The sequence below is a fragment of the Anas acuta genome, chromosome 21 (assembly GCF_963932015.1).
Source record: "Anas acuta chromosome 21, bAnaAcu1.1, whole genome shotgun sequence".
NCBI lineage: Eukaryota > Metazoa > Chordata > Aves > Anseriformes > Anatidae > Anas > Anas acuta.
Genome location: NC_088999.1, coordinates 1056677 through 1083980, shown reverse-complemented (window position 1 = coordinate 1083980; position 27304 = coordinate 1056677). Strand labels below are relative to the sequence as shown.

At 41.9% G+C, this 27304-nt stretch overlaps 1 protein-coding gene across 3 annotated transcripts in view; it reads right to left on the bottom strand.

The window, feature by feature from the left end:
• Nucleotides 1–23510, bottom strand: part of RLF (RLF zinc finger) — a 52370-nt gene extending 28860 nt beyond the window's left edge. The window contains exons 1-4 of one of the 3 annotated variants that reach the window (XM_068658101.1): nt 23283–23510; nt 18267–18421; nt 11067–11148; nt 5357–5473 (exon numbers count right to left, since the gene is read on the bottom strand). In XM_068658101.1, the coding sequence (XP_068514202.1) occupies nt 5357–5473; nt 11067–11148; nt 18267–18421; nt 23283–23495 (567 nt within the window). In that variant the 5' untranslated portion in view covers nt 23496–23510. Of the gene's footprint in view, nt 1–5343; nt 5474–11066; nt 11149–18266; nt 18422–23282 lie in introns of those variants that run through there. The other 2 variants (XM_068658103.1, XM_068658104.1) reach the window with 2 other exon arrangements.
• Nucleotides 23511–27304: the final 3794 nt, after the last annotated feature.

Below are 27304 nucleotides of genomic sequence, written 5' to 3'. Positions count from 1 at the left end.
CCATGATCTGAACTAATAGATATTATCACTTTTATTAATAATTTTAATTGTAATATATTATACTGTATCTATCATAATTATGTGATTATTACAGATTATTAATAGAGTATTTTCCTTCAACTCTTCCTTCTCTACTTTTACACCTCTCCAGATTACAGAATTGAACTGTGCTAACACTAGGACCACTCAGAATACTGGAGTAACCAAGGAGTCTTGTGTCATGGATTGTCAATACACAATGAACTTCTTTCTACATTGTAACATACAAGATGCATTCTTCAAGTTACTGAGTTATCTTCTATAACAAAGTAAATCTGCTATGAAAATACACAAGACTACCATACAGAGTAAAAGGCATCTTTGAATTTCATGGTTAGATACCCTTTAATACAGGATATACTGAAGTTCAGCAGAGTCCCTAGGATCAGATGCTATTTTCAGACCAACTTTAACGCTCTTACATTCCTTTCTAATACTGCAACAAACTATTCCATAAACCTCTAAACAGGAAAACCCTAATTTAACTGCTGGGCAATGTACCCATGTATCAAGGAGGGAACCTTATTCTTAATAAAGGACTGAGAGCAGAAAATTACATTCTCACAGTGAGGTTTCATTTATGTTGATACACAGCTGTCATAATTAAGTCTCAGAACTTTCTTCTTAAAGGACTTCTAATGACCACGAAGCTATACTACCAGATATGCTACTTAATAAAACCCAAATTAAAGTGAAACAGAGCTAACACAGGCTTCCTTCCACCCACTCCCTAGTTATCTACATCTACTGAAAGCATAACATCGCATACTAATAGAGTACAGAACAAACAAGTATTCCATTCTTTCAACACTAAAGTTTGTGTCCAGTATTAAGTTTATACTGTTCCACATTCCTAACTACAGAGACTACAACTAAGAACAGTTTACTATGTGAGTACAACAAAGAGGTAGCCAACTAGCCTCAAACAATAGTTTTGAGCAATGCTACTCATTTCAGGCAGAAAGCACTGTTGTGGTTTAACCTGGCCGTCAGCTAAACACCACACAGCCATTTGCTCACCCTCCCCCCTCCCTCTCTGGGATGGGAGAGAGAAACGGGAAAGTGAAGCCTGTGGGTTGAGATAAAGACAGTTTATTAAGACAGGAAAACAATAACAACAACAATAATGATAACAATAACAGTACTACTACTAATACTGTGTACAAAACAAGTGATGCACAATGCAATTGCTTACCACCCACTGACCAATGCCCAGCCTAACCCCTAGCAGCCGCCCCTCTTCCCCTCCCCTCCATACCTTGTTCAGATGGTATGGAATACCCCTTTGGCCAGTTTGGGTCAGCTGTCCTGAGTCTGTCCCCTCCCATCTCCTGCTGCACCCCCAGCCTGCCTCTTGGCAGGACAAAGTGAGAAACCGAAAAGTCTTTGGCTTAGTGCTTAGCGTAAGCACTGCTCTGCAACAATTAAAACATCAGCATGTTATCAGCACTCTTCTCATCCTAATCCCAAACACAGCACCCTACCAGCTACTAGGAGGAAAATTAACTCTGTCCTACCTGAAACCAGGACAAGCACTAAAAATAGTCATTCTTTAAGAAAAAATCTGATTTTTCACAAGTTAACGCCTTTAGATTCATTGTACTCCAGAGCTAGGCTAACCGTCTTCCCTAATCTGCAGTCATCATATAAAGAAACAATATCCCCATGAACCTTTAAATAAACAGACTTTCCACCTATAATCAATCTTTAATGTAATAGGCAAATTAGGAAAGGAGGAAGAAAAGGCAAATTAACAGTAATCAGTTACCACTGTTAAAATCCCATCTAAGTACTGTCTGCCTTCAGCTGTCAGACTGTCTCGTAAGGTTTGATGCTTGACACTGGCTTGGATCTGGGATATTGCAGAGATGTTGCCAAGACTTGTCCTCAGACTATCATTACTTACTGATCATAATGTATGCACACTAATGACACTGCACATCAAAAGTAAATAAAGGGCTCTGGGGACTACACTGAAGGGGGCACAAGCTGGTTTTCTTCACTTTGTTGAGGAAAATGCAAGACTGAAAGCAAAATGAAGGCCAAGGAAAATGTGAGACCACATCAGTAAAACAGGGCATCAAATGACAAAGGATGCTGAAAAGGCTGGGGTACTTGATAACTTTGCCTCAGATTTTACTGTTAAGGTCTGCACTCTGGCCTTCCTGGTCCCTTAGATACCTAGTCAGAGATTTAGGGGCCATGAAGCAGCACAAGGACGAGATATGTATGCCCTAAATTGTTTGTCATATGTCCATGGCATTGAACACTGCAAATCTGATGGAGCTCACTGATGTCACTGCAAGACCAATACTACCTCTGAAAAGTCATGACCACTGGGGGAAGGTTTCTGGTGCATGGAAAATAAACAAACAAACAAAAAAAAACCACCACACTAGTTTTCCAAGATCAAGAAGTATACTCTGGAGAACTACAGGTCAGTCAACATTAAGCACCATCCCCAGCAAGACCATGGAGCAGACTCTTCATGTGGCTGAATGCAGTTTCCAGAAAGACAACAGTGTGACTCAGAACACTGGGCTGACACATCTTTATTTATGTTCTGAATAACTGACAGAGCATGGTCTCAGTCAGTCCACAGCTCACTTAGAGAACAGCTGACATAGTGGAGGACAGAGCAGCCATCGAGAAGGACCTCTGACAGGCTGCAGGAACAAGTTGACAGGGATTTCATGAAGTTCCACACAGACAAATGCAAGTGTTGCACCTCGCACAGAACCAAGCATCAGCAGAAGCTGCTGACCAACTGGACAGATTCCAGTTTGGCACAACTGGCCGTTAGGGTCTGTACAATCAATGGGCAGTGAACCCTTAGAGCAAACAATGCAAAATAGAATCATAAAGGCTGGAAGAGACCTTCAAGGTCATCTGGTCCAACCATCACCGTATCACCAGTATCATCCACTAAACCATGTCCCTAAGCACCAGGTCCAACCTTTCCTTGAACATTCCCAGGGATGGTGACTCCACCACCTCCCTGTGCAGGCCATTCCAATGCCTGACTACTCTGAGAAGAAACATCTCCTGATTTCCAATTTAAACGTCCCCCAGTACAACTTGAGGCCATTCCGTCTGGTCCTATCACGAGCTACCTGTGAGAAGATACTGACTCCCAGCTCCCTACACCTTCCTTTCAGGCAGATGTAGAGAGCAATGACGTCTCCCCTGAGCCCCCTCTTACTCCAGACTGAACAGCCCCAGTTCCCTCAGCTGCTCCTCACAGGACTTGTGTTCCAGGCCCTTCACCAGCTTCACAGCCCTTCTCTGGGCACACTCCAGAACCTTGATGTCCTTTTTGCAGTGAGGCGCCCAAAGCTGAACACAACACTCGAGGTGTGGCCTTGCCAGCACAGAGTATAGGGGGGCAATCCCCTTCCTTGTCCTGCTGGCTGCACTATTCCTGATACAAGCCAGGATGTCATTGGCCTTCTTGGCCACCTGGGCACATGGCCAGCTCATGTTCAGATGAGCACCTATTAGCACCCCCAGATCCTTTTTCTCTGCACAGCTTTCCAGCCACCCTGCCCAAGGCCTGTAGCGCTGCATGGGGTTGTTGTGACCAAAGTGCAGGACTTGGCACTTAGCCATATAGAACCTCATCTCTTGGCCTCTGCCCATCGACCCAACCTGTCCACGTCCCTCTGCGGGGCCTTCCTACTCTCTGGCAGATCGACGTTTCCCCCCAACTTGGTGTCATCTGCAAACTTACTGAGGGTGCACTCAATTCCCTCATCCAAATCATTAATAAAGATATTAAAGAGGATGGGCCCCAACACTGACCCCTGGGGAACACCACTGGTGTGCTCCTAACCAAAGCCCAAACTGCTCTTAACCAACAGCACTAAGCCTAAAAAAGAGCAACAGCACACACAGGTTTCAGGATGTGTTTAAGCATATGAAAACATTACCAAAGCAATCATGCTCACACAGCTGTACTTCCTCTGAAGTCTTTCTTTCCAGCACTATTTGGACCAGGAAACCAAATTCATCAGAAAGAGCTCCACAGGAAGGATGTTATTTATTTTTAATTAACGTAAGACAAATTCCCCACTTATATAAACACAGCTAGATAGCGTGCTAGTAGATTCAGATAGATAAATGACAAATTTAATGCTTAAGTCAGCCCTGATGCCAGAAGATGTTCAAGTTAAAACCTCAGGGCAGCTTTAGAAGTGAGTAACAAACTGATCTGAATTCATATTTATGAAGTGCGTAACCTCAAACCAGAATTCCTACAAGTGGCAGTCACAAACATAAGAAGTCTGTGTACACCGCTGTAGACTCAGACTTTGGTGACTAAGAAAACTATTACAGATGTGCAGGTAAATCCTGCATCCTATCCACAAAACAAATAGAAGCACATTTTGAAAGATTGCATTTTTCATCTTTCTCACTGTATGTCATCAAGCAGTCTCTTCAATACGTAAGGGATAGATGAGACCGAACATCCCTTGCTATTAGGGATGACACAGTAGAGAGCCCCTGGGTGAAGATTAAGGAGATGGATAACAAAGCAGATGTCATCACAGGTGTCTACTATTGAGCACCCACCCAGGATGATTGCACAGATGAGCTATTCTACAGGCAATTAAGGATATCTCAGGACTGGTAAGGGAACAGTTGTATCAGCTCAACATCTTAAGTCTATGTGGCCGGACAGGGTTCACCCCAGAGTGAATGAATTAGCAGACATTATACCTGGACTCCTATCTGCAATTTACCAAAGGTCTTGGGAATCTGGGCAGGTCCCTGCTGGCTGGAAACTGGCCAATGTTATACACATCTACAAAAAGGGAATGACAGAAGACCCAGGAAAACACTGACCTCTTGGATTAAATTTAGTGTATACCTTAGTCCCTGGAAAAGATAAAGAGAACGTTGTCCTGGAGAATATTTAAATAACAAAGCTGTAGGCAGGCACAGTCAACATGGGTCAATCAAAGAAAAGTCCTGCCTTTCTTAATTTGATCTTCTATGATAAGGCTACCTGCTTAGCAGATGAAGGGAAGACAATGGATGTAATCTTCCTGGACTTTAGTAAGGCTTTTGATACCTTAACTCACAGCATCCTTCTAGACAAATTGTCCAACTGTGAGACAAACAGGTTCATACTACACTGTGTCAAGAACCTGCTGAGTGGCAAAGCTCAAATGTTTATAGCAAATGGGCTACAACTGGCAGGCATCCAGTCATCAATGGCAATTCCCAAGGCTTAATTCTAGAGCCAGTTCTGTTCAACATTTTTATTGGCGATCTAGAAGCAAGTGTTAAATGCATCCTTACCATGTCTGCTAACCTGGGAGATGCTGTTGATTCTGTCTTCAAGGATAGGCAGCCTTGCACAGGGATCTATATAGACTGGACAATCATCAACAGAACGAAGTTCAACAAAGGAAAATGATGCGTGCTGCACCTGGGGAAGCGTGAGGCCAGACACAGATGAGTGACTGGAAAGCAGTTCAGCAGAAAGAGATCTGGGAGTGCTGGCTGACAGCAGGCTCAATGAGAGCCAGCAGTGTGCCCTGGCAGCCAAGAGAGCAACTTGATTTTGGGGTGCATTAAATACAGCATAGCCAGCTGGTCAAAAGAGGTGATTCTCCTGCTGTAGCTAGCATTGGCGTGGCCTTACCTTGAATACTGTATGCAGTTCTGAGCCCCACAATTAAAAAAGGATATTAAGACACTCAAATACATCCAGAGGAGGGCAACAAGGAGCTGGCCAAGAGGTGACCTACTTGCTCTCTGCAACTCCCTGGGGAAGGGAAACGTAGAAGAAGGTGCCAGTCTCTTCTCCCCAGTAGCTGATCACAGCATGCACAGGAATGGCACAAAGGTGCACCAGGAGAGGTTCAGACTGGACATTAGGAAAGATTTCTTTACCACAAGGGTGGTCAAACACTGGAACGGGCTTCCTAGTGAGGTGGCCGATGCCCCATGCCTGGCAGCGTTCAAGAGGCAATTGGAAAATGCCCTCATTAATACACTTTAACTTTTGGTTAGCCTGAAGATATCAGGCAGTTGAACTAGCTGATTTTTTGAAGGTCCTTTCCAGGTGAACTATTGTATGGCATTCTTATACATTAGGTTGTCATAGCATCCATTTTGCATTACCATCTCACATATTAATATTTCAGCTTTATCTTTTATCACTCAAGTGTTCACTCACTGATCAGGTCAGAGTCAAAAAAACAGCCTATGACTTTGAATTTTGCCAGATATACTGAACCCAGCAAGATTTTACTGCACTATATGAAGACATGTAACATGTGTAAGACCTTGGAATGAGGTAAAAATGACTTTTTAATTAAAGGCAAGCAGTGCCAGGTTCCTCACAGTTCTATCTTGAAACAAGAGAAAGGATAAGTTTAAGGATAAGCTTACATCCATCAAGCACTTTCCATCCAACAAGTGCCAAAGAGCAAGCAAGCACATTTTTTGAACATTGCATTATAGTAGCTGAGATTTGCTGTCTCTTAACGATACTTACCCCAAGCTCCTCTCTGTTATCAAGTTTCACATTCTAGATGAGCTAGAAGCCACTGTCTCAGAGTAAGAACATACCACACTTATTTGCCACCACCTCTGGAGCAAGGTGTAGTTGACAAAAAGTATCATACAACCCAATAACCAACTTGGACAAAAGTAAAGTGCTACTACTGAAAAGAATGCTATCTATCCAATTTATGACAATCTGTGATCCAGACAACTAATGTAAATAGAGTTTTTTCAACAGCAATTCTTCCCTTGTACGAGGGCTTCAGGATGCAAGATGGAGCTAGCAGATCTCAGTTATGAAAATTATTTAAGTTTCTTAACTTTGTCTTCCTCAACTAGTCAGATCACATCCATCCCCACAGTACTTCTCACACTATCCCCTTCCAGATTACTTTCATCAATGGCCCTGTTGCAACTCTCCAATCTTTTTAGACTTATTTTAAAGCACATTTGTGTCCACATCCTTTTGACTGCTGTCACTATTTAAAATCCATGTTGAGACTTCTGCTATGCAAGCTCATACATTACCAATCACAGGTTGCCTCTAATTTTTCCTAGAAGCAAGGGAAATTGGACTCATGGGGGACTGCAGGGCATAGCTGCTGTTAATTAGAATGGAAGAAAGAACAGGTTCAGACACCAAATAAAACTTTTGATAGCATTTTAGTCTGGACATCGTTGTTTCCATTTGCAGCTTGAAGACAGCCCCTACATCTTGCTGCTTTGAAACCTAGGGCTTTACCTTTTTCACTCCTGAGAAAGTTTCACACACTCTCACTACCTGTGCAGATTGTAACAGTAACTGCAGTCATATCCAAAGAAAACACCTGTCCTCCAGTTGGTGCAAGATTCGGAGTTACATCCCTCATCAGCCACACCTGCCCTTTTGTCAGGGAAAGAATAAGAAAATTAACATATACTGATCTGAGGCATGTCCTAGCATGTCAGCTTTGTGCTACTTTGCTACTGGATTTGTCTAGAGATTAGCATGTGTACACAGTCATGGGCTGTGACCCTACAAGTTCTAATGTGACAGGCTGAAAGTGATTTTTGGTGTACTTGTTCTCAAGTTTCTGCTGGAGTGCTACTTCAAAATTTCATTACAAATACCTTTTTGTGAGAATGCACAAACTTCTTCAGCAAGGTCTGGGTTTAATAGTACTAACATTTTTCACAAATGTTGCCCACTATCGTAACCATGGGAACGTTAGGTAACCATTTAATTCTGAAGCCAGTTTCAAAAACTCAATAAAAAGGCCGAGTATATTACCACACCTAGCAGACGCGCATCTTGAATTTCCTGTTACTTCTAAAAGTTGACATGAAAGATCTCATCTTGCATCACCCTACCCCTGGAATTTAATAGTTTGCTTCCAACATATTCACCCTCAAGAAAGTCCTGACTAACAGTCTCCCTTCTATTGACAGAAATATTGATCACTTGTGTCAGAAATCTGAAAACACACATGAATACACCTTAAAACTTACTCTGCTTGGAAAGAAAAATTTTTCTTGCAGATCCCTCCCTCTAAAAATTACTAGTCAAAAGCTCACAATTCTTAAAACTGATATAAATCAGTACTTTTGACTAGTAACTTCTGCTATAACAGGGAAAAGCTTATATTTGCCCTCCCACACTGAATATAAGAGTACATCTTGTTTTGATTCTAGACCATCACTTACAAACTTATTAGGCTCACTTTAGTGTATGGCAAGCTTGCTCCTCAACTTCCCTAATCTAGGATTCTACAGATGCAAAGTGTTACCTTGGAAATAATAAATTTCAAGCCTCTTCCACCAGCCCTAACGCAAGACAAACCTCTGCTGACCAACCTTATTTATGGCCTCCTCATAAGCAAATGGACTGGGAACAGACCTATCCTCTGCGACATCATAGCTAATAACTATGGACTAAGTATAACAGATTGCATAACTCTATTGTCAAAATAAACTGATATACCTCCAAAATTACTTTTCGGGTGCTGCAACGTGTGTCCACTATGAACTACAGCAGCCAGTAGGAGAATCTCAGGATTTAAAGCATTGGTGTCTTCTCTTTTGAGTGCTAATAAACAATAATAAAGCCTTGGGATTTAAACTCTACCTACCACACTTCTTTCTACTATGTATGTGCCCCTACCAACTATTTTTAATGTTGCCATGACCGTAAATATTCCATAGCACTTCAGGAAAAGGAGTTCTGTCCACACCTTAAGTCACCAGTCACAGATCACCTCCACCTCCGTCTGCTACAGGCAAAACTACACAGCTCTACTAGTCTGTTTCTCTCAGTTTGAAGTAACAGGTTTATTCATCTTCAGTCTACTGAAGAGTTACTGCACCTGTGATTTCCCTGACTGTAGTTAAAATATCAAGTAGAAGCTCCTTCATAACCTCTACATCAGCATCTTCAGAACTACTGCAGCAGCACCCCAGCCACAAGGACCAAGTAAATATCCAGTCATAGGGGCAAGAGGTCTTGTGATAAGGTCTGCACAAGGACTGCTTCAAGGTTTAATTTCACTTCCAACTGCTGAAGTATTCATGGACAATACTAGCTTCTAATTTCATAAGTTAGAATTAATAGACACTAGCAGCAACACCTGGTCCTGGAACCTGCTGGTATAAACATAGCAATGAGAAGAACTAATTGAGAACAGCCCTGCAGAGGAAGACTTGGGATTTCTAGTGGACAAAAAGCTCGACTTGAGCCAGCAGTGCACACTTGCAGCCCAGGAGGAAGTTGGCCTTCTAGGCTGCATCAAAAGAGGAATGGCCAGCAGGTGGAGGGAGGTGATTGTCCTCCTCTACTCTGCCCTTGTGAGACCCCACTTGGACTACTGCAGCCAAGTCTGGGGCCACCAGCACAAGAAGGATGTGGGGCTGTCAGAGCAGGTCCAGAGGAGGGCTACAAAGATGATCAGAGGGCTGGAGCACCTCTTCTACAAAAAAAGGCTGAGAGAGCTGTGGCTGTTCAGCCTGAAGAAGAGAAGGCTCTGGGGTGACCTTACTGCAGCATTTCAATACTTAAAGGGGGACTTACAAAAAAGATGGAGAGCGACTCCTTGCCTAGTCAGATAATGACAGGACAAGGGGGAATGGTTTTAAACTAAAAGAGGGAAGATTTAGATTAGATATTAGGAGGAAATTCTTCACTGTAAGGTAAAGGCCTTAATACATCACTGGAACAGGTTGCCTGGAGAAGCTATGGATCCCCATCCTTGGAGGCGTTCAAGACCAGGCTGGACGAGGCCCTGGGCAACTTGATCTAGTGTGTGGCATCCCTGCCCGTGGCAGGGGGGTTGGGACTAGATGATCTTTGAGGTCTCTTCCAAGCCAAGCCATTCTATGATTTCTATCTTTCAGCTCCATAAGGAGATGAAGTCCTTGCAGACATGTAAGTACTTTCAGACCGAAGCCTTGAAAACATCTCTTCCTCCTACATCGTCTACTGTAACTATCTTCATTCCAGTGTAGGAACAGTAGAGTAATTAGCTTGTTTCACCACCACCTTAGAAGACACATTACTGAGAATCACTTGGATTACAGATACATCCTAATATGTTAATCTCACATCAGGTATGGACACTAACTTACTACTCAGATCTTCACAAAAGGCTTTTGTGAGTCTTTAGTCTTCAAAACAGTACTCCATAGCTGTTACATTACTCCATCTAGTACTCTCATAAAAACCATTAAACAAATCAAGATTTACTATGCTTCTCTTGCTGTAGTTGCTGCTGTGTAGTTACGAATTTGCTAGTCAGGCCAAGGCTGCTAATATTGTTGTTGCAAATAGACTGTCCACTTAGATTTTTGCTGTCAAGAAAGGCACAATGTAGAACAGGTGGAATTCAGGGGAAGTGGCAGAAGAGAAGCATCAAAACAGTAGCTGATTTTCTTAAAAACAAAAACACAGACCTAAAAATTCACAGCTTTCCTTGTTTCAGGTCTTACTGTCTATGATGTTATCATGCGTAAGTCCACTAACAACTGAGGATAATAGTGGCCATCTCAGAAAGCCCTTTGATTTTTATTTCTAACTGAAGTATGAAGATCAATGCAGTCAGTCACTTCAGTCAACTCAGGCAATCATCTCAGCGAACCTCCTTTCATGTTGTACATGGTGACTGTTAATCAGTCAACATATATGTATGTATAGCCTCATACAGCCTCATCAGTCACCCCAGTAGTGTCTCTGTGGCACCCATTAACTACTGCTCCCGGACTGGAACTTTTCAGTGTATCAGCTGGCAGCTGGGCTCAGAGTCAGCACCTGCCAAAAATTTCATTGTAGTCAGCTATTCGTTTAGTTTCAAAGGACACTTCTACATACATCTCAGATTGCATGCTAAACGGGATCAACATAGATAGTGTGCTGTATGTGTTTCTTCTTAAAATATTTGATACTAAACTTGAATAAAGATTGAATATGGATCTAAAAACCTAATAAATACATAAATACATATACATACACAAATAAAATAGAAAAAAAAATCTAGAACACTTACCTGTATAGACTGATGGAATCCTAGCCACACCTCATGTGGCAATTCACTTTCAGGAATTGAAAGCAGTAGCTCAAAACAACTCCTGAAAAAGTAAGAGGCAAGTAAGCAAGCTACCCGAACAAATTCTGTTTTTATGATAAATAACATTTGTGGCACATGTTACTTGACATTCAGATAAGAAGTGACAGCAGCAAATATTTTTGACTGCACAAATCAGTTAAGTCAGCAACAACCTCAGAATCAGGCATCAGGTGCCATAGCAAAGAGTACTCCTTTTTACCGTGCACAGTCTCGCTAGGATAGGATAACTTCTAGTCTTATAACCAAATAAAGTCTGTTCAATATAGCTCAGGATTGTTGTACTATTTCTGCTCTTCCAAAAACAGAAAAAGGAGGAAGTGAGCTCTACTTAACATTCCTTCATTTAAACCATCAGGCTAATGCTATCTCTTTTAAGAAACAAAAGAGAAACAATTTTACATTTAGTATATCGTCCTCATTTCAGGGGAATGTCATTGAGAACACTGATCACTTTTTTAGGTGGGAAAGCAATGGGAAGACTATTGCCTATACTGTTAATGAACGGGCAGGGGAGTAATCTAACCTTGTACTGGGCATATGAAATACCCAGAAACCAGCTGCCATACAGAACACTTTGACCTATTCAAACTAAGTGCATCAACTATGACACTATGTGTAGAGATACCACAAGATGGACATACAGCTAAAGTGTTCTTGCAACTCATGGCAAGATTAAAAAATAAAACCAATCTAAGACTCCAAATATAACAAATACACTGAATAACTTCTAAGGTACACCTGCATTGTAAAATAGTTCCAACTCACGCTAATTCTGGTTCAAAACCTCCAGTCCCAAATAATAAATATGACATATAAGACATAACAGGACAACACATTCATTCTTCCCACATACATAAGAGCTCAGCTTCAGGAAGGGGAAAAGGTAGAGATGTTCACAAAGCAAACACGAGTTCAAAAATGGTTACTACCCAAAACCAATGACTTTCCCCCTCTCCTCTGACTTTTGACAAAGACATTAAACAGTTACCTGCAAAATGTTATACCTTAGCAGCTTTCAGCCACATTCTACAGTCATATAACCTGGACAAGCTTGAGAAGTGGGTGCATGTGGACCTAATGAGGTTCAACAAGTCAAAGTGCAAGGTGCTGCACCTGGGTCAGGGAAATCCCAGACATGAATACAGAATGGGAGAAAAACTCATTGAGAGCTACTCAGCAAAGAAAGACTTGGGATTTCTAGTGGACGAAAAGCTCGACTTGAGCCAGCAGTGCACACTTGCAGCCCAGGAGGAAGTTGGCCTTCTAGGCTGCATCAAAAGAGGAATGGCCAGCAGGTGGAGGGAGGTGATTGTCCTCCTCTACTCTGCCCTTGTGAGACCCCACTTGGACTACTGCAGCCAAGTCTGGGGCCACCAGCACAAGAAGGATGTGGGGCTGTCAGAGCAGGTCCAGAGGAGGGCTACAAAGATGATCAGAGGGCTGGAGCACCTCTTCTACAAAAAAAGGCTGAGAGAGCTGTGGCTGTTCAGCCTGAAGAAGAGAAGGCTCTGGGGTGACCTTACTGCAGCATTTCAATACTTAAAGGGGGACTTACAAAAAAGATGGAGAGCGACTCCTTGCCTAGTCAGATAATGACAGGACAAGGGGGAATGGTTTTAAACTAAAAGAGGGAAGATTTAGATTAGATATTAGGAGGAAATTCTTCACTGTAAGGTAAAGGCCTTAATACATCACTGGAACAGGTTGCCTGGAGAAGCTATGGATCCCCATCCTTGGAGGCGTTCAAGACCAGGCTGGACGAGGCCCTGGGCAACCTGATCTAGTGTGTGGCATCCCTGCCCATGGCAGGGTGGTTGGAGTTAGAAGATCTTTAAGGTCCCTTCCAACTCAAGACATTCTGATTCTATGATATAAGGTAAACAAAATCAAACGCAAAAATACTTAATTACCATCTTGTTTACCTTTTTTACATTTCAGAAGCTTGCTTTCACAGTTCCCCAGTACTGGTCCTTTAAATAATAGTTTAAACCTGCAAAAAGTTCTAAACACTTTCAGACAGGCAGAAAAAAAGAATAGCCTTTCCCACTGCCATTCAGTCATTATTCAAATAATCAGACTCTAAAATCCCTGTCATTTCCATGCCCAAGAAAAAGTGGGTAACAGAACTGCCAGGTATTCTAAAGGTCATTTGTCTCAGTATTATGAAATAATTGGGACTTACTTTTCCACTGTACTCAAGCGTGGCAATAAGACCTCACAAGAGCTAAGCTCTATTTTAACATATGCAAAAAAGTGACTCCATGAGAAATCTGAAGCTCTACGAGTACAACTACCACATATAACAGCTTACAGCAGAACCACAAGAACGTCCAGGATATTCTGATTACAGATTTATGTTCCCCCCTCCGCCCCCCAAGAAAATCAAGTTGATTGTCTTAATATTGTGTTAGAAAAACTGACTCTCATTCAACTAGAAAAAGACCATTCAGCCTTCCTTAGTGGCAAGAGTGAGGAATGGCCATTCAGAGTAATCCTTTTGGTAACTCCTCTTCTGTGTTCTCATCCATTCTTCCCAAAGAAGAAATCAACTGCTACTGAACAAAACAGCTTTGGCTTTAGAAAGAACCTAGCATCATTCTTTTGAGCTAACATTACTCTACAATTCAAATGCATGGTATCATCTTGTTACTCTACCAAAGGTTAAATACCTTCTTTTTCCTTTGCATTTTTAAAGAACAAGGGTTTGGGGGTTCTCCTCAACTTCGTGTTTTCTAACCAATAATGTACAAAAGGGTTTTTGTTATACAGTACTTCAGTGTGCACTTCTCTCCCCCAAATCCTGTATCTATCTTTACTGTGACGCACTGTGGTGATTTTACTTAGGTGGGCAGCCAAGCTCCTTGACAACTACTTTCTCATTCCCCCTCCTCAAACGGAAAGAGGGAGAAAATACTATGCAAAAGGCTCAAGGGTTGAGATAAGGACAAGAAGATTGCTCAACAATTATTGTGATGGGCAAAACAGACTCAGAGAAGGGAGATTTGTAAAATTTATTGCCTATTACTAGCAAGCTAGGGAAGTGAGAAACAAAGGAAAGAAACTAGAAACACTTTCTACTCATCCACCCTCTTCAACCTTCTCTGCTCAAGCAGCACAGGGGAACAGGGAGTGGAGGTTGTGGTCATTCTACAGCACATCTCCGCTGCTCCTTCTCGGTTACTCTGCTCCTGCTCCACATGGGGTACCTCTCACAGGATGCTGTCCTTCCTGAACTGATCCTGCAGGGGCTTCCCACAGGCAGCAGCTCTTCAAGAACTGCTCAAGATGTGGGTCCATCCATCAGGAGCAAACTGCTCCAACATGGGTCCCCCATGGGCAGCAACTCCTGCTAAATCATCTGCTCCTGGCATGGTCCTCTCTCCACAGGCTACAGATCCAGCCCGGAATCTGCTCTGGCAGTGGTCCTCCACAGGCCACATCCACCTGCTCCACAGGCTGCAGCATGGAGATCTGCTCCAATGTGGGACCGATGGGCTGTAGGGGGCAGCCTGCTCCACCAGGGGCCTCTCCCCTGACCTTAGTGTCTACAGGGTTGTTTCTAACTCCCCCCGCTGCTGCGCAACAGTTTTTTTCTCTTTCTTAAATATGCTGTCCCAGAGGTGCAAACAACATCACTTATTGACTCAGCTCTGGCCAGCTGCGGGGACAGGGACCCATTGGAGCCAGTGGAAACTAGCCTCCATCTACCATGGGGCAGCTTCTGAATTCTTCTCACAGAAGTTACCCCTGCAGCCCCCCGCCACCAAAACCCTGCCATGTAAACACACTACATGCATCTCAATGGAATTAAGGTATCATAACTAAGACCACAAATCAAAATACCAGGATCACTTCATGAAGTCAAACCTTTCTACCCTACTCTGTGAGCACCACCACAGTTATCTACCTACATGTAAATTAATTCCAAATTTTAATCATAATTATTGCAAATAAACATTAATGTGTGCCTGAATGTTTCTGGTATTAACAAAGCATCCATCTCTAACATTCAACTTCAGAATATCTTTTAAGTCAAAACTCTCCTTGATTTCATTTTCTTTATTCTGTATACTATTCCTAGTATTTTTACTAGGAAAAAAACAAAACAAAACACATTATATGTAAACAATTATTCTGTAACCACTTTTGTACCTCATCCATTTATTTAAATTTAAAGAATTTAAAGATAAATTAAAAAAATACTTTGGAAGCTTTCAAAATTGTGTTCATCTTTAAATTGTATTAGAAAACTTCTCTTATCTCAAGCTGCTTAGAGTTAAAAAGATGACTAATTATACATCAGATTATCAGCAGTACTAGTTCACCTGTAGCCAGAAGCTATCCTGCATTTGTTGAGAGCTTAATTAACTCTTAATGATAGAGAGCAGAGTGATAAATTTGAGTTAATGAGTTAGATTACAACAGTTTATTACCAATGCTCTGTTAAATATACAAAGATATGAATATCATATGTGATTCCTCATGGAGGTATTATAAGAAGCAAAGACTTTCATTCTGGGAGCAACGTGTATTAAACTCACTGGTCTAATCAACTCCCATTTCACTACTTCGAGCAGAGAAAAAAATATAAAACACCTTTTTGAAGATGAGGAAATGGTAAACTCCCTTTCAAACCAGTGCCTTCACAGCCATCATGAAAAAACAGTAGAGTATGCTACAGTGTTTGAGAACGTTAGGGGCAGAGACATGTTGTTCTTTACAGCAGTGGAAACAAGCAGTCTGAGTTATATTTGAGCCAAGTTTCTTCACAGCCATGACCAAAAACATTCCTTCTCAATTCTTTAACGCATCTGCAATATTTAACAAATCTGCAAACCACAAGAGCAGTTACCACTCCAAGCTTTCCTTGTGTATCCCAAGGTTAGACAATAGACCAAGAAGTTCTCACACTTCATCAGCATCATTTTTCTTATGGGGGGCATAGCTTCTACATTACATAGAAGCCCCCATCATTTACTATGAACACAAAGCTGAGCTGGTCAAGTGGCACAGAATACTGAGTTTTGCCACTGCTGGCTCACCCAGCTGAAAAGGATGTCAGGAGGAAGATGTTCCTTTCCCTCACCCAGGAGGGATGTTGGAATAGAAGGAAGATTTCAATGGTAAGTAGAGCACTGTTTTAAAACGGGAAGCTCACTTGTATTATTTCTTATCAGGGTTGAAGTCTGAAAAAAATGTGTGTGACAGCTGAGGTTAATCCCAATTGCTTCCCAGAACTCCTACTTAGATCAGAACAATATGCTTTCACATCCCTAACTAGTTAATATTCTTCCTCCTCCACGGAACTTCATTTTTTGTCTTTAATCTGCCCTACCTTCTCTCACACTCCCTTAGAAATTTATATTAAAAAAATGCCACAGGAGAGCTCAAAACAAGGTAAATGGCATACCCAGCTATGATCTCGCTCATTGAGTTTCTTTCTTTTGATTCCTCTCAAGTATAATCACAGCAACAACATGGACAATTCCAGCCTCTACTCTCTTCCACCACAATATACAAGCCGCAATAAACAAGTACCTTACACTGGAAGATGGAAGAAACCATGTCAGCAGAAGCAGAATGTTCTGACTTTTCCCTCAATGAGAGAAAAGCAATTTTGTTAAGCAGTTCTGACACAGAACTAGGATTCCTGCCACATACCACCTTCCTCCCCCCTCCCCCCCCCCCCCCCCCCCCCCCCCCCCCCCCAAAAAAAAAACAAACACACAAACATAACATAGAAACTACTCCGGCATGAATTACTGTACGTACAGAGATAGCAAAAGACAAACTTTTGAAATCAGAATTGGAACCAAAAGAATACACAAGCTAATTAATAATAATACAATAAGATAAGAACACTATCTATAAAGGGACAGTCTGCAAAAACAATCAAGGTATTTTGCAAAAAATGCGTATTGGGTACCAGCCAAGTGATTTGGCAGCTTAAGCCTCCAGATCCCATTTTTTTCTGATTTCATGCATTTTCTCTCATTGGCAGAAGGAAAAAAAAAAATTAAAAAAATCACAAATCACTCCTAGTTCACATCTTCTCTTAACTCCAAAAAAAAAAATAAAAATAAAAAGATCTAGGCATTATATGACGATACCTGGTTATGAAATACTGACATAAATGAAGTTAGTATATTACAAAACAAGTGTATGATCAAGGAGTTCATTGCAAACTCCTTCTCAAAAAGAACACTGGACTTCAAATCACAAAGCAGACCAGCTACTGATAAGAGAAAAATTAACTCACCAAAAGACTGACAGAATTACTCTTATGCTATTATCATTATAGTCAAGGTTCTGCGTCTTCACCTTCCTGCCTTTGAATGAAATCTTACCAAGGAAGGTCTGACAAGGCTAAGGGCTGTAACTGATGATTTTTGAACGACCTTATGCTACACTTTTTACAATCACAAATAGCATCTCTACATTTAAAACCAGCTATGAGGAAGTACAAGATACCCCAACTCTGCTGATGGACTGCAAAAAAGAAAGTAAAACAGTTCTCCTCTTTGATCCAAGAATCATTCTGCTTTAAATCATCTGTCTACAGACACTCAGAGAACTCAGGTTAAATTACATTTGGCTATCCCACAGCAACAGCCCACATGTCCAACTTAGTCTGTCATAAATACAAAATAGCTTATTGTTTTCAGAAAGGGACCTGCTCAGAACTACTTTGCATTACAGGTGAGAGGACACACACAAGAAGCAACTGCAGAGCAAGCAATACAGGTTTATAATTTATTAATACACGCATGAAACTCTAACATTAAAACTTCTGTTTAGTGGACTAGACTAAGCCTTTTCTATTAAAAAAGTAATTTTCAGAACATTTACAATGGGACAGAGTCTTTCCAATGCCATCATATTTATCCAAGTACAGAAGAACAAAGCCTTACCACTTGTTCAGGTTAGTTTACAAGATGCTTCGGTACAGTTTTGTAGAGTGATTAAAAATACTAATGATATTTACTAGACAATAAATCTTAAACACAGTTGTCAAATTAAGTATTATTCCATATTTTATCAACTTGCCCATTCATTTGTAAAGTACAGTTCTGTCATATAGTTTTTTTTAAAGCATTAGTGTACCAACTTAACACTTACAGCACTAGCCTGCCAAGTACCAAAAGAACATCTTCACATTCTGTGGTCAAGTAAGGTCGTGCATTAGCAAAGCTTTGGATGGAGATTCGATACACTTCCAAAAAAGGTAAAACATGTTCCGATGCACCCCGACTGCCAGCATATTGAAGTAGTGTCTGAAAGAAAATGAGTTATCATTAGAAAGAAAATGAGTTATCATTAAAAGTTCTCATAATAAACTTATTTAAAATACAAACATCAATATGCAATCGACAATAGACAATGGAAGAACTTAGAACTGAGAAATTTATACTGTAAAGGAGGGATTCTTTTGTACAACTGCCACGAAGACGGAACCACATCTGGAACACTTGTTTATTACTTGTTTACTACTAATGAGTAGTAAACTACTCACTATTACTACTACATTACTTGTTTATTACTAATGAGAATCCAGAAGAAAATAGGCAATTAAAAACATGATCACAGATGTACCATTTTAAGGATACATATATTACTCTTACAGCAAACATGAAGGTATTAGAAGAGAAATATGGAATCTAGATCATACTGTTACAGTCATTTTCCAAATACAGGACTATCCTTGATTTTAGTACTTGACCATAGCAATCCTACCCTACCCAGGCATATTTGAATAAGCAAACTAAAATCCAGCCATTTTCAAGAAAATCAAACTTAAAAAAAAATTAGCAGAGGGATGATACTTCCCCATCTTTTTAAAATTTCGATCACCACTATTCTATTTTCTTACCAGTTATAAAGTAATATTGAGAGCAGGCATTGCACTGGACCAAGGACAGCAAAGCTCTACTAATAGCCTGCTTCACAAGTAACATCCTTTCCCTGTAGGCATGCCACCCTTTAACTCCAGACTATTTAGCTCATGTTCTTACCAATTACAATTCATCTTTTATCTTGTACCCTTCCTAACTCAAACAAGGTGCAAATTAAGGCTAGCTGCAATGCAGAAAAAAAGGGCAAAAAGACTATTTTTGTAAGTCTTAGGGCCAAGACTGTATGGAAAAAGTTCAGAGTACTCCACGATATGGTAAATTACAGGTAGTCATTGTAACAGACAAGCTTCTAAGGCTTTCAAAGCAGCAAGAAATAAGCAGCTGGCTACATGCCCTTTTTTTTTTCTTAAAAAAAAAAAAAAAAAAAAAAAAACTATCCAATGCCTGTCAGTGATCTAACTACGCAGCACTAGTCCTAGGGTAGAAAAAATAATCACAGGCATCCACATGACTGGGACAACCATGTGTGATCTTTAATGAAAAAGTCAATGATTACTAGATAGTAATTTAAAAAAAAAATCAGGACTGTTTTGCAGATTAATCTCTTGGAATTCAGTAATATAACTCCTAAATGAATAAAAAGTATAAACTATCCAAACCCACGTTAGTAAAAATTTTAAAGAAGTGGGGGGTTGGAGGACTGGAAGTTTACAGAAACCATCCTTAAACACCGCATAAAGCTCACTAACAGAAGCAACAAACTACTAGTAGTTTGTTACTAGTCTAAGTGCTTCACTAACAAACTTGTAAAGGATTTTGGTAACGTGACAAGTTATATATAACATATATAAAGCATTAAATTACAAAGGCAGTCAAGCTATGATCCCTTGGTATACTCAAGTAGTTGATGGCTATTGTAAAATCATCTATTTAGTAAACCCAATAGCAAGCCTATCATTATAGTGACTGCAGAAATAGGAACATAGCAATCTCTGCACTTTCCTAAAAATACATCCATTAAAAGAATACTCAATTTAGTACTTGAAAATTGTGATAGACGTTTAGATCATATGCAGACAATAAAATTGGGTAGAATGTTTCAAAAAAGTTACATATTTTTTGCTAGAACACACTATACATTTCCTTAATCGCAATCTTATCTTTATCAGCTAGAATTAGCAGTTGAGTAGCCAATTACCAGAAAGCTCTCCCTGAATAGATATACACTGAAACCAGCATTAATCAAGTCATATTCAAGGTAAAAGACTTACTAAATAGTTTGAAATTCAATAATGTTCAAAACTACATATCTTTATTAGTGTACTTATAAGTAAGGAAAATGCAGTAATTGTATCACAGCAGCCCTTAAAAGTTCTTCTGTCATTTCACAGATAATAGAAATTTTAGTAGTCCACTGGGGACTCCTCCCAGCAGTACACACACAAGATTGAATTGGAAAAGTTTTTAACTTGTCAAATATTTACTATACACACTTGCTTAACAAATAGTCAAGTAACAATTTTAAGAGCAGGTACTGCCTTGCAGCCTGATTTTATTATCCAAAGAGATTATTCAAACATTTGAGATCCAGTTAATAATGCACAGCTACTTTATGCTCTCTCCTTCAATGACAATTGTCCATCTAACTGGAGAGAGGTGAGAAAAACAGGGGCTGCACGTAACCAGCTACAGCAAAATTCACAGACCAGCCTACATTCTCAATACTGCATTGATTCCCATGTCCTCAAATGGTAGAATATCTGCTTATCTGCATTTCTTGTGTAGCATCCAATTTCTTGCTCAGAACTAATTTAAACATATCCAAGTTGCCTAACTTCTTGTTACTGTTTTAAGTATCTGTTTAACAAAAAGAATTCAACCTCTTCTTAAACATACCTGATCACAATTGACAGTTCTCAACCATGTCAGCTTTAAATATTTTGGAAAGCCAATAGGTGCTGCATATGTGCAGATGAGATTCTTTCATATCCTACCTATAAGCTCTGTCTTACTGATAACTGTTCTTTGTATTTGTGACAGAGCAACCTCAAACACAAACTGTTCACACTAGCTGACTGTTCTGGAGCTCATGCAATAGAGATGTTCTTTATAATCTGAACATACAATGCGTCACATTTGTAATACGTAAAGTTGTGGAGCCAACCCACTACTTAGGCTTCACGAGTTTCTTAGTTGTGTTATCCTGAACAGTAACACCTTAGTCTCCTGCTCAAAAAGCAAGTATCCGAGGAAACAATCATCCAATATCACTCCCAGAAAGCAAGCAGCACATGACAGTGCAAATTTCTATGTAACAAAATACAGTATCCATATAGCTCAAAGCATAAGAAAGCTATTTATGTGTCGTGCTCTGACAGCCTCAGTAACTTTCACAGCACCCTGCAGAACCATGACACAAATGTATGCACAGGATAGAAAATCTCATGTTGTCCTAAAATACTTCTTTTCCTTCCCTCATCACAGCTACATTCCCAGATCATATTTAAACCAATGAAAGTGAGTTTCTTTCTAGGCAAGATCTGCTGTAACACGATAAACTTATGGTATCAATGGTACTCTGCAATCTATGAAAAAGCTCAACTTAACTTTGTATTAAGTTTCAATTAGAGGGAGAAGACCTTAGATTATTTTTAAAATTTTACCATTAGAACTCCACACAACATCCACAAGCATCCTCAGTTATGAGGAGAAACCAAGATGTAAAATTATACTCTGCCCACAGCATTTTACACAATGACATCACAAATTCACACTTCACTGAAGTGTGGCAGGTCTAAACTTCATATTTTCCTCTGGATCTCTTACAAGTACAATCATGATAATCAAAACTGATGACAACCCAAGGATAAGTCTTTTCCATTTTTATCTATACTATAATGGTGTTCTGAAGTTAGATTACCATTCAATAATAGTACAAAGACGTAAAGAAATGTACTTTTAATAGGTATTTTTAATTATAAAAGCCAGTATTATCGTTTTATTCCATTGATCAAGTGTCTGTACAGCTTCATCTGCAGCAGTCAATCTAATCTGGGTGATGAGGTACCTATATGTGTTGATCATCTTGACAGCCTGTGCCCTATGTTTGCCAAATATTTGTTTCAATGCTCTCATGTAATAAATAGTATTGAAGATAATTTTAGCAAAACCTGAAACAAAGAAAAAGTAACACATTTAAAAAGTCCCATGTAAATACAAGGTCAGAAGTCTTAAAAGTATACATGACATGGGGGAGACAGCAGTAGGTACAAGCAGCACCCTGCAGTTTGCAAAGCAAGAATCCCAAAACCTAACAAGCCTGTCTGTTGCATGATAAGCAATAAGCTAAACATTCTCCCAAAAGAAGAGCATGGCAAAGTATACAGCCTATAGATGTAAAAATGGAACACTATCACTCTCTAATGCACCAGTAAAACTATTGGTCACAAATAGCATCTGATTTTGCTATTCGCTATTCAGAAAGAGATGTCAAACAGCTGTATCAACTAAGGAGTGGGAAAACCAGATACTTTTTTTAAGAACATAGTATCTCCAGTTTCAACAGGAAAGGCTCTCTAACACAACTTAATTATTTAACCTTAGAGCTTACAGTAAATGATGGTGTGTGAGAAACAATAACTAATTGCCCATTTAAATTATTTATTTATGAGTAAGTCATCTCCATTGATGATACTTTAATCAGGTACAATTATTCTCCTTAAAGTTAGTGCCTTGATTCAGAAATTGCTGATGGTTGCACATCAGTATTCACAGTCACATTAAAAAAAAAAAATAAATGCAGGCAAGATCACCGGAACCCATGAACATATTTAGCGATTTAAGTTGAACGCAGGCTTTCATAAGCCATTAAGTGCTCCACTTGGCTGAGCACTGCTCCACAGCAGTGGTCAGCCAAGCCTGGATAGTTTTCATGCCAGGCTAGGTAAAGAGCAGAAAATCTGAGGTCTAGATCCTGAGCAAACTCATAACGAGAAAACGCCATGTGGCCCAGCTGCCCGAGAGAGCTCGCTTACTCGCAAGGACCGCCCGAGGGCTCTACGTGCTGCCCAGGCCCAAAGCGGTGCCAGGGCCCAACCGCGGCGCTCTCCCGGCCCACCAGCCCAACTCGGCCCCGGGAGCAGCGGGGCGCCGCCAGACACACCGTGCACGGCCCCGGGCGGCAGCAGCAGCGCGCTGCGCTGCGACAGCTGCGAGGGAAGCGAGCGGAGCCCCCGGGCCCGCGGCCCCACGAGCGGCCTACGGACCGCGCCGCGCCCCGTACCTGGCAGAAGCCCCGGCAGTAGGCCCGGGAGGAAGCCTCCGACACCTCCTGCTCGCAGAGCTCCGTCTGCAGCTGCCAGAGGCGGTTGCGGAGCGCCGCCACGAGCCGCTGCATCTCGGGCCGCGGAGCCGCCTCGGCCTCAGCGTCCGCCATCTGCACCCAGCCCCACAGCGCGTAGGCAAGGATCACGTGATCCGCATCCACTGACCTCATCGTCCCGGGACGGCGTCACGTGACGCGCACGTGACAAAACGCGCTCTTCACCGTCCACGTGATCTGAAACCTAGGCACCGATAAGGCGCAGGGTGGACGCCTCCTGTAGAGTGACGTCACGCGCCGCGACGGGAGCCTGCCTCGGCTCGCAGCGTGGGGGAGGGGAGGGGGGGGAGGGGGAGAGGAGGGGAGGGGAGAGGAGGGGAGGGGAGGGGGGGGGAGGGGAGGGGAGGGGGGGGGGGGGGGGGGGGGGGGGAGCGGAGAGTGGGGAGCGCCGCGCAGCGCCGCGCCGCGCCGCCGGGCTTTCCGCGCGCCTCTGGCTCTCGCGCGTGCGGTGGGGCCGCGCGTCCTGAGGCGTTCGCGTGGCTCGCCCCGCGAGCGGTCTGTTGTGCGGGCGTTCCGCGTGGCCCTTCGTCTGTCGCTTCTTCTGCCCTCGCTCGGAAACGGGGGTGCAACGCCAGCCCGTTGTATGCTGGCAGCTCTGTGGGCACCGGCGTTCCTCTGCGTTTGGGGACGAGGTCGCAGAGAGAAGCTGTAAACGTCTGTTGCTGGCCCCAGAGTCAGCACAAGCAGAAAACCCAGTGTTAGGTAATTCCAGGGTAAGATTATCTGAAAGATAATAATGGGCAATAGTGAGAGCCAAATTTTTAATTTAGATTGCATTTGTTTTAATTCTTGTTTAAAAGCACTTGACTGGAAGCAGAAAACTGATGAATTTAGGAAATCCCTTGAGGGTCTCATGTCCAGCCAATATCCAGGAACAATAAGAATGCCAAATAGTTTTTACCTAAAGCTTTTCCTTACAGCAGAGAAATCATGTAACTGTGGAATAACATCAAGTTAGACAAAAATAGCCAGAAATCTGCGCTTGCAGCCGAAAAAGCCAACCGTATCCTGGGCTGTATCAAAAGAAGCGCATGCAGCCAGTAGGGAGTGGGAGGTGATTCTCCACTTCAGCTCTGCTCTCATGAGACCTGACCTGGAGAATTGCATTTAGCTCTGGGGCCTACAGTGTAAGAAAGACATGGACTTCTTAGAGCAGGTCCAGAGGAGGGCCATGAAGGTGACTGGGGGGACAGAGCACCTCTGTCTATTCTTGATGAAGTCAATAAAACTACTACCTTGGACTTCCAGAGGTTTCAGACTTTGAATTGTTCATGACACTGGTAGAGAGGGTCCCTTGAGAGTCAGTCCTGAAGAGCAGAGAGGTTCAGAAAGGCTGGATGTTTCTCAGGAAGAAAGCAAGTCCTTCTTCCTGAGAAAGGAAGAAAGGAAGTCTTCAAGGTATAGGCGCAGGCTGTCACCCTGTGCCGTAAGATGGGCTGGTGGGGAAGAAGACTGGCATGGCTCAACAGGGAACTTTTGATGAGTGTCCAGGAGAAAAAGAGATTTTATGGCCAGTGGAAGAAGGAGCAGGCAGCTTGTGGAGAGTACAAGGAAGTTGCCAGAATATGCAGAGAAAAAAATCGGGAAGGCCAAAGCCTAGCACAAGCTCAGCCTGGCTGCTATGGTCAAAGGTAACAAAAAGTTTTTATACATACATTAATGGCAAGAAGAGGGCCAAAGAGAATCTCCATTCTTTATTGGACGCAGGGAGGAACATGACTACTAAGGATAAGGAAAAGGCTGAGGTTCTTAACACCTTCTTTGCGTCTGTCTTTACTAGCCAGACCACTTATGTGAGAAAGAGTTGTGTCTTTGCAGGGGAAAATTCCATTAACCTTGCATATTCAAAAGTGTTTGGGTGGCATAGCAGTGGGGAGTATGTTAAGCAGATAAGGGGAAGGTCCCACTGTCATAAGGAGGATAGCTAAGAAAAACAGGATGAGCAGTACGAAATCAGTAAAAACAAAAATCATGGGCCCTCTAGTCACAAGAGAAGAAAAAAAAGGAAAAGGAGAAATTAACAGTTGGTCAAATTAAATTGTATATGGTATAGAATTGTGTTGAATAGGTTGTGAACCTCTAGTACTCAGCCAATGAGGAAACGGGAGAAATCAGGTGTCAGGTAATAGGGAATATATGGTAATGATAAACTTTAACTGTGTGCTAATGCTTGCAGGATGCCAGCCATTGCAATTGCGAATAAAATAACTTCACAGAATATCCTGACTAAGAAAATTATTGAGATTTTTCTCACTTATCCTCAGGGTACTCATCCTCCTGACCTGGAAGTCTGGGACAAGGAGCAGAAGAACACCCCACAGTTCAGGTGGAAACAGTTAGAGACCAGCTGCTCCACCTGGACTGTCGCAAGTCCATTGGGCCAGATGGGATCCACCTGAGGGTGCTGAGGGAGTTGGAGGATGTGATTGCTGTGCCACTTTCCATCATCTATCAGCAGTCATGATCAACCAGAGAGGTCCCAGGTGACTGGAGATTTGCTAATGTGACGCCCATCTATAAGAAGGGTTGTAAGGAGGACCCGGGGAACTGCAGGCCTGTCAGCCTGACCATGGTGCCAGGAAAGGTAATGGAACAGGTCATCTTGAATGCAATCACACAGCATATGTGGGACAACCAGGGGGATAAGGCCCAGCCAGTGTGGGTTTGTGGAAGGCAAGTCCTGCCTGACTAATTGAGGCAAGGAAATAAAGCTTCACAACTTGAGGAGAATTATAAAGCAGGCATGTTTATGGCAGCTGGGTGCTAGGGAGATTGCTCCTCCTAGTTTGCACACCAAGGGTTACTCCCAAGGTGCTTATATTAATAGCATATATACATATTCCTTTCACCCCCATATTGACACCTGTGGCATTATTGATAAAAGTCCAATTTGAGGTCATAAATCTGTATAGTAGTATTTCTAGGTTTCCCCTTGGCATGGCCATGCAGACCCAACAGTCTTTGGCTCTGGTCAAATTGACCCACATAGGTGTCAATTTAAAGTGATAATTGGTTTCCCATGAGAGGGTGGGACCTAACCATAGGCTGAATAAACCCAGCATTGTCCATCTTTTTTGCTGAATTTGGAGTTTCAACGGTCCTGTAGGTGCTGACTCCCATTGTGGTCTAGATGCCCTCTTTATTCTGGTGTGATGTATCCATGATGTCTGTTCTTTAATCTTGACTGCTGTGTAAGTAGTCAATAACACTTGGAATGGGCCTTCCCATTTTGATCCTAAAAGTGTATCTGAAAGAGATCTAACGTATACATAATCACCAGGTTCAATATTGTGCACAGGCCCATCAAGACCTCAGGTCCTAGTTCTAGGACCAGCTTCTTGACTTCCCGAAGCTGTTTCTGCAGGCTTATTATGTAATCCCTCAATATCTTGCTGCCGGTCTGAGTTGATATTCCAAACTGTATGATATAGGGCTTTATGTACACTATTTCAAAAGAACTCGACCCCTTCTTGGTCCTGGACTTAGTCCTGGTTCTCAGAAGTGCTAAAGGCAATGATTGAGGCCAGGACAAATGGGCCTCCTGTCCTAATTTTGCAATCTATATCTGAATTAGGTGGTTTATTTTCTCTACTTGACCACTGGATTGAGGGTTATGTGGGGTATGTAGTTGCCAATCTATTCCCAGATGCTTATGACCTTTGCAACAAAGTGTGATCCTTGATCTGATGAAATTACCACAGGAACACCAAATCTCGGCATTATTTCTCGTAACAATGCCTTGGGTACCTCCTTAGCCTTGTTAGTTCAGCAAGGGAATGCTCCCAGTCACCCTGAAAAGGTATCCATCAAGACCAACAGATACTGAAACCTCCCTTTTCATGGGAGTTCTGATAAATCAATTTGCCATTGCTGTCCTGGATAATTTCCTCTCCCTGTTTGCCCAAGCTGGGCTTTAGGCCCCA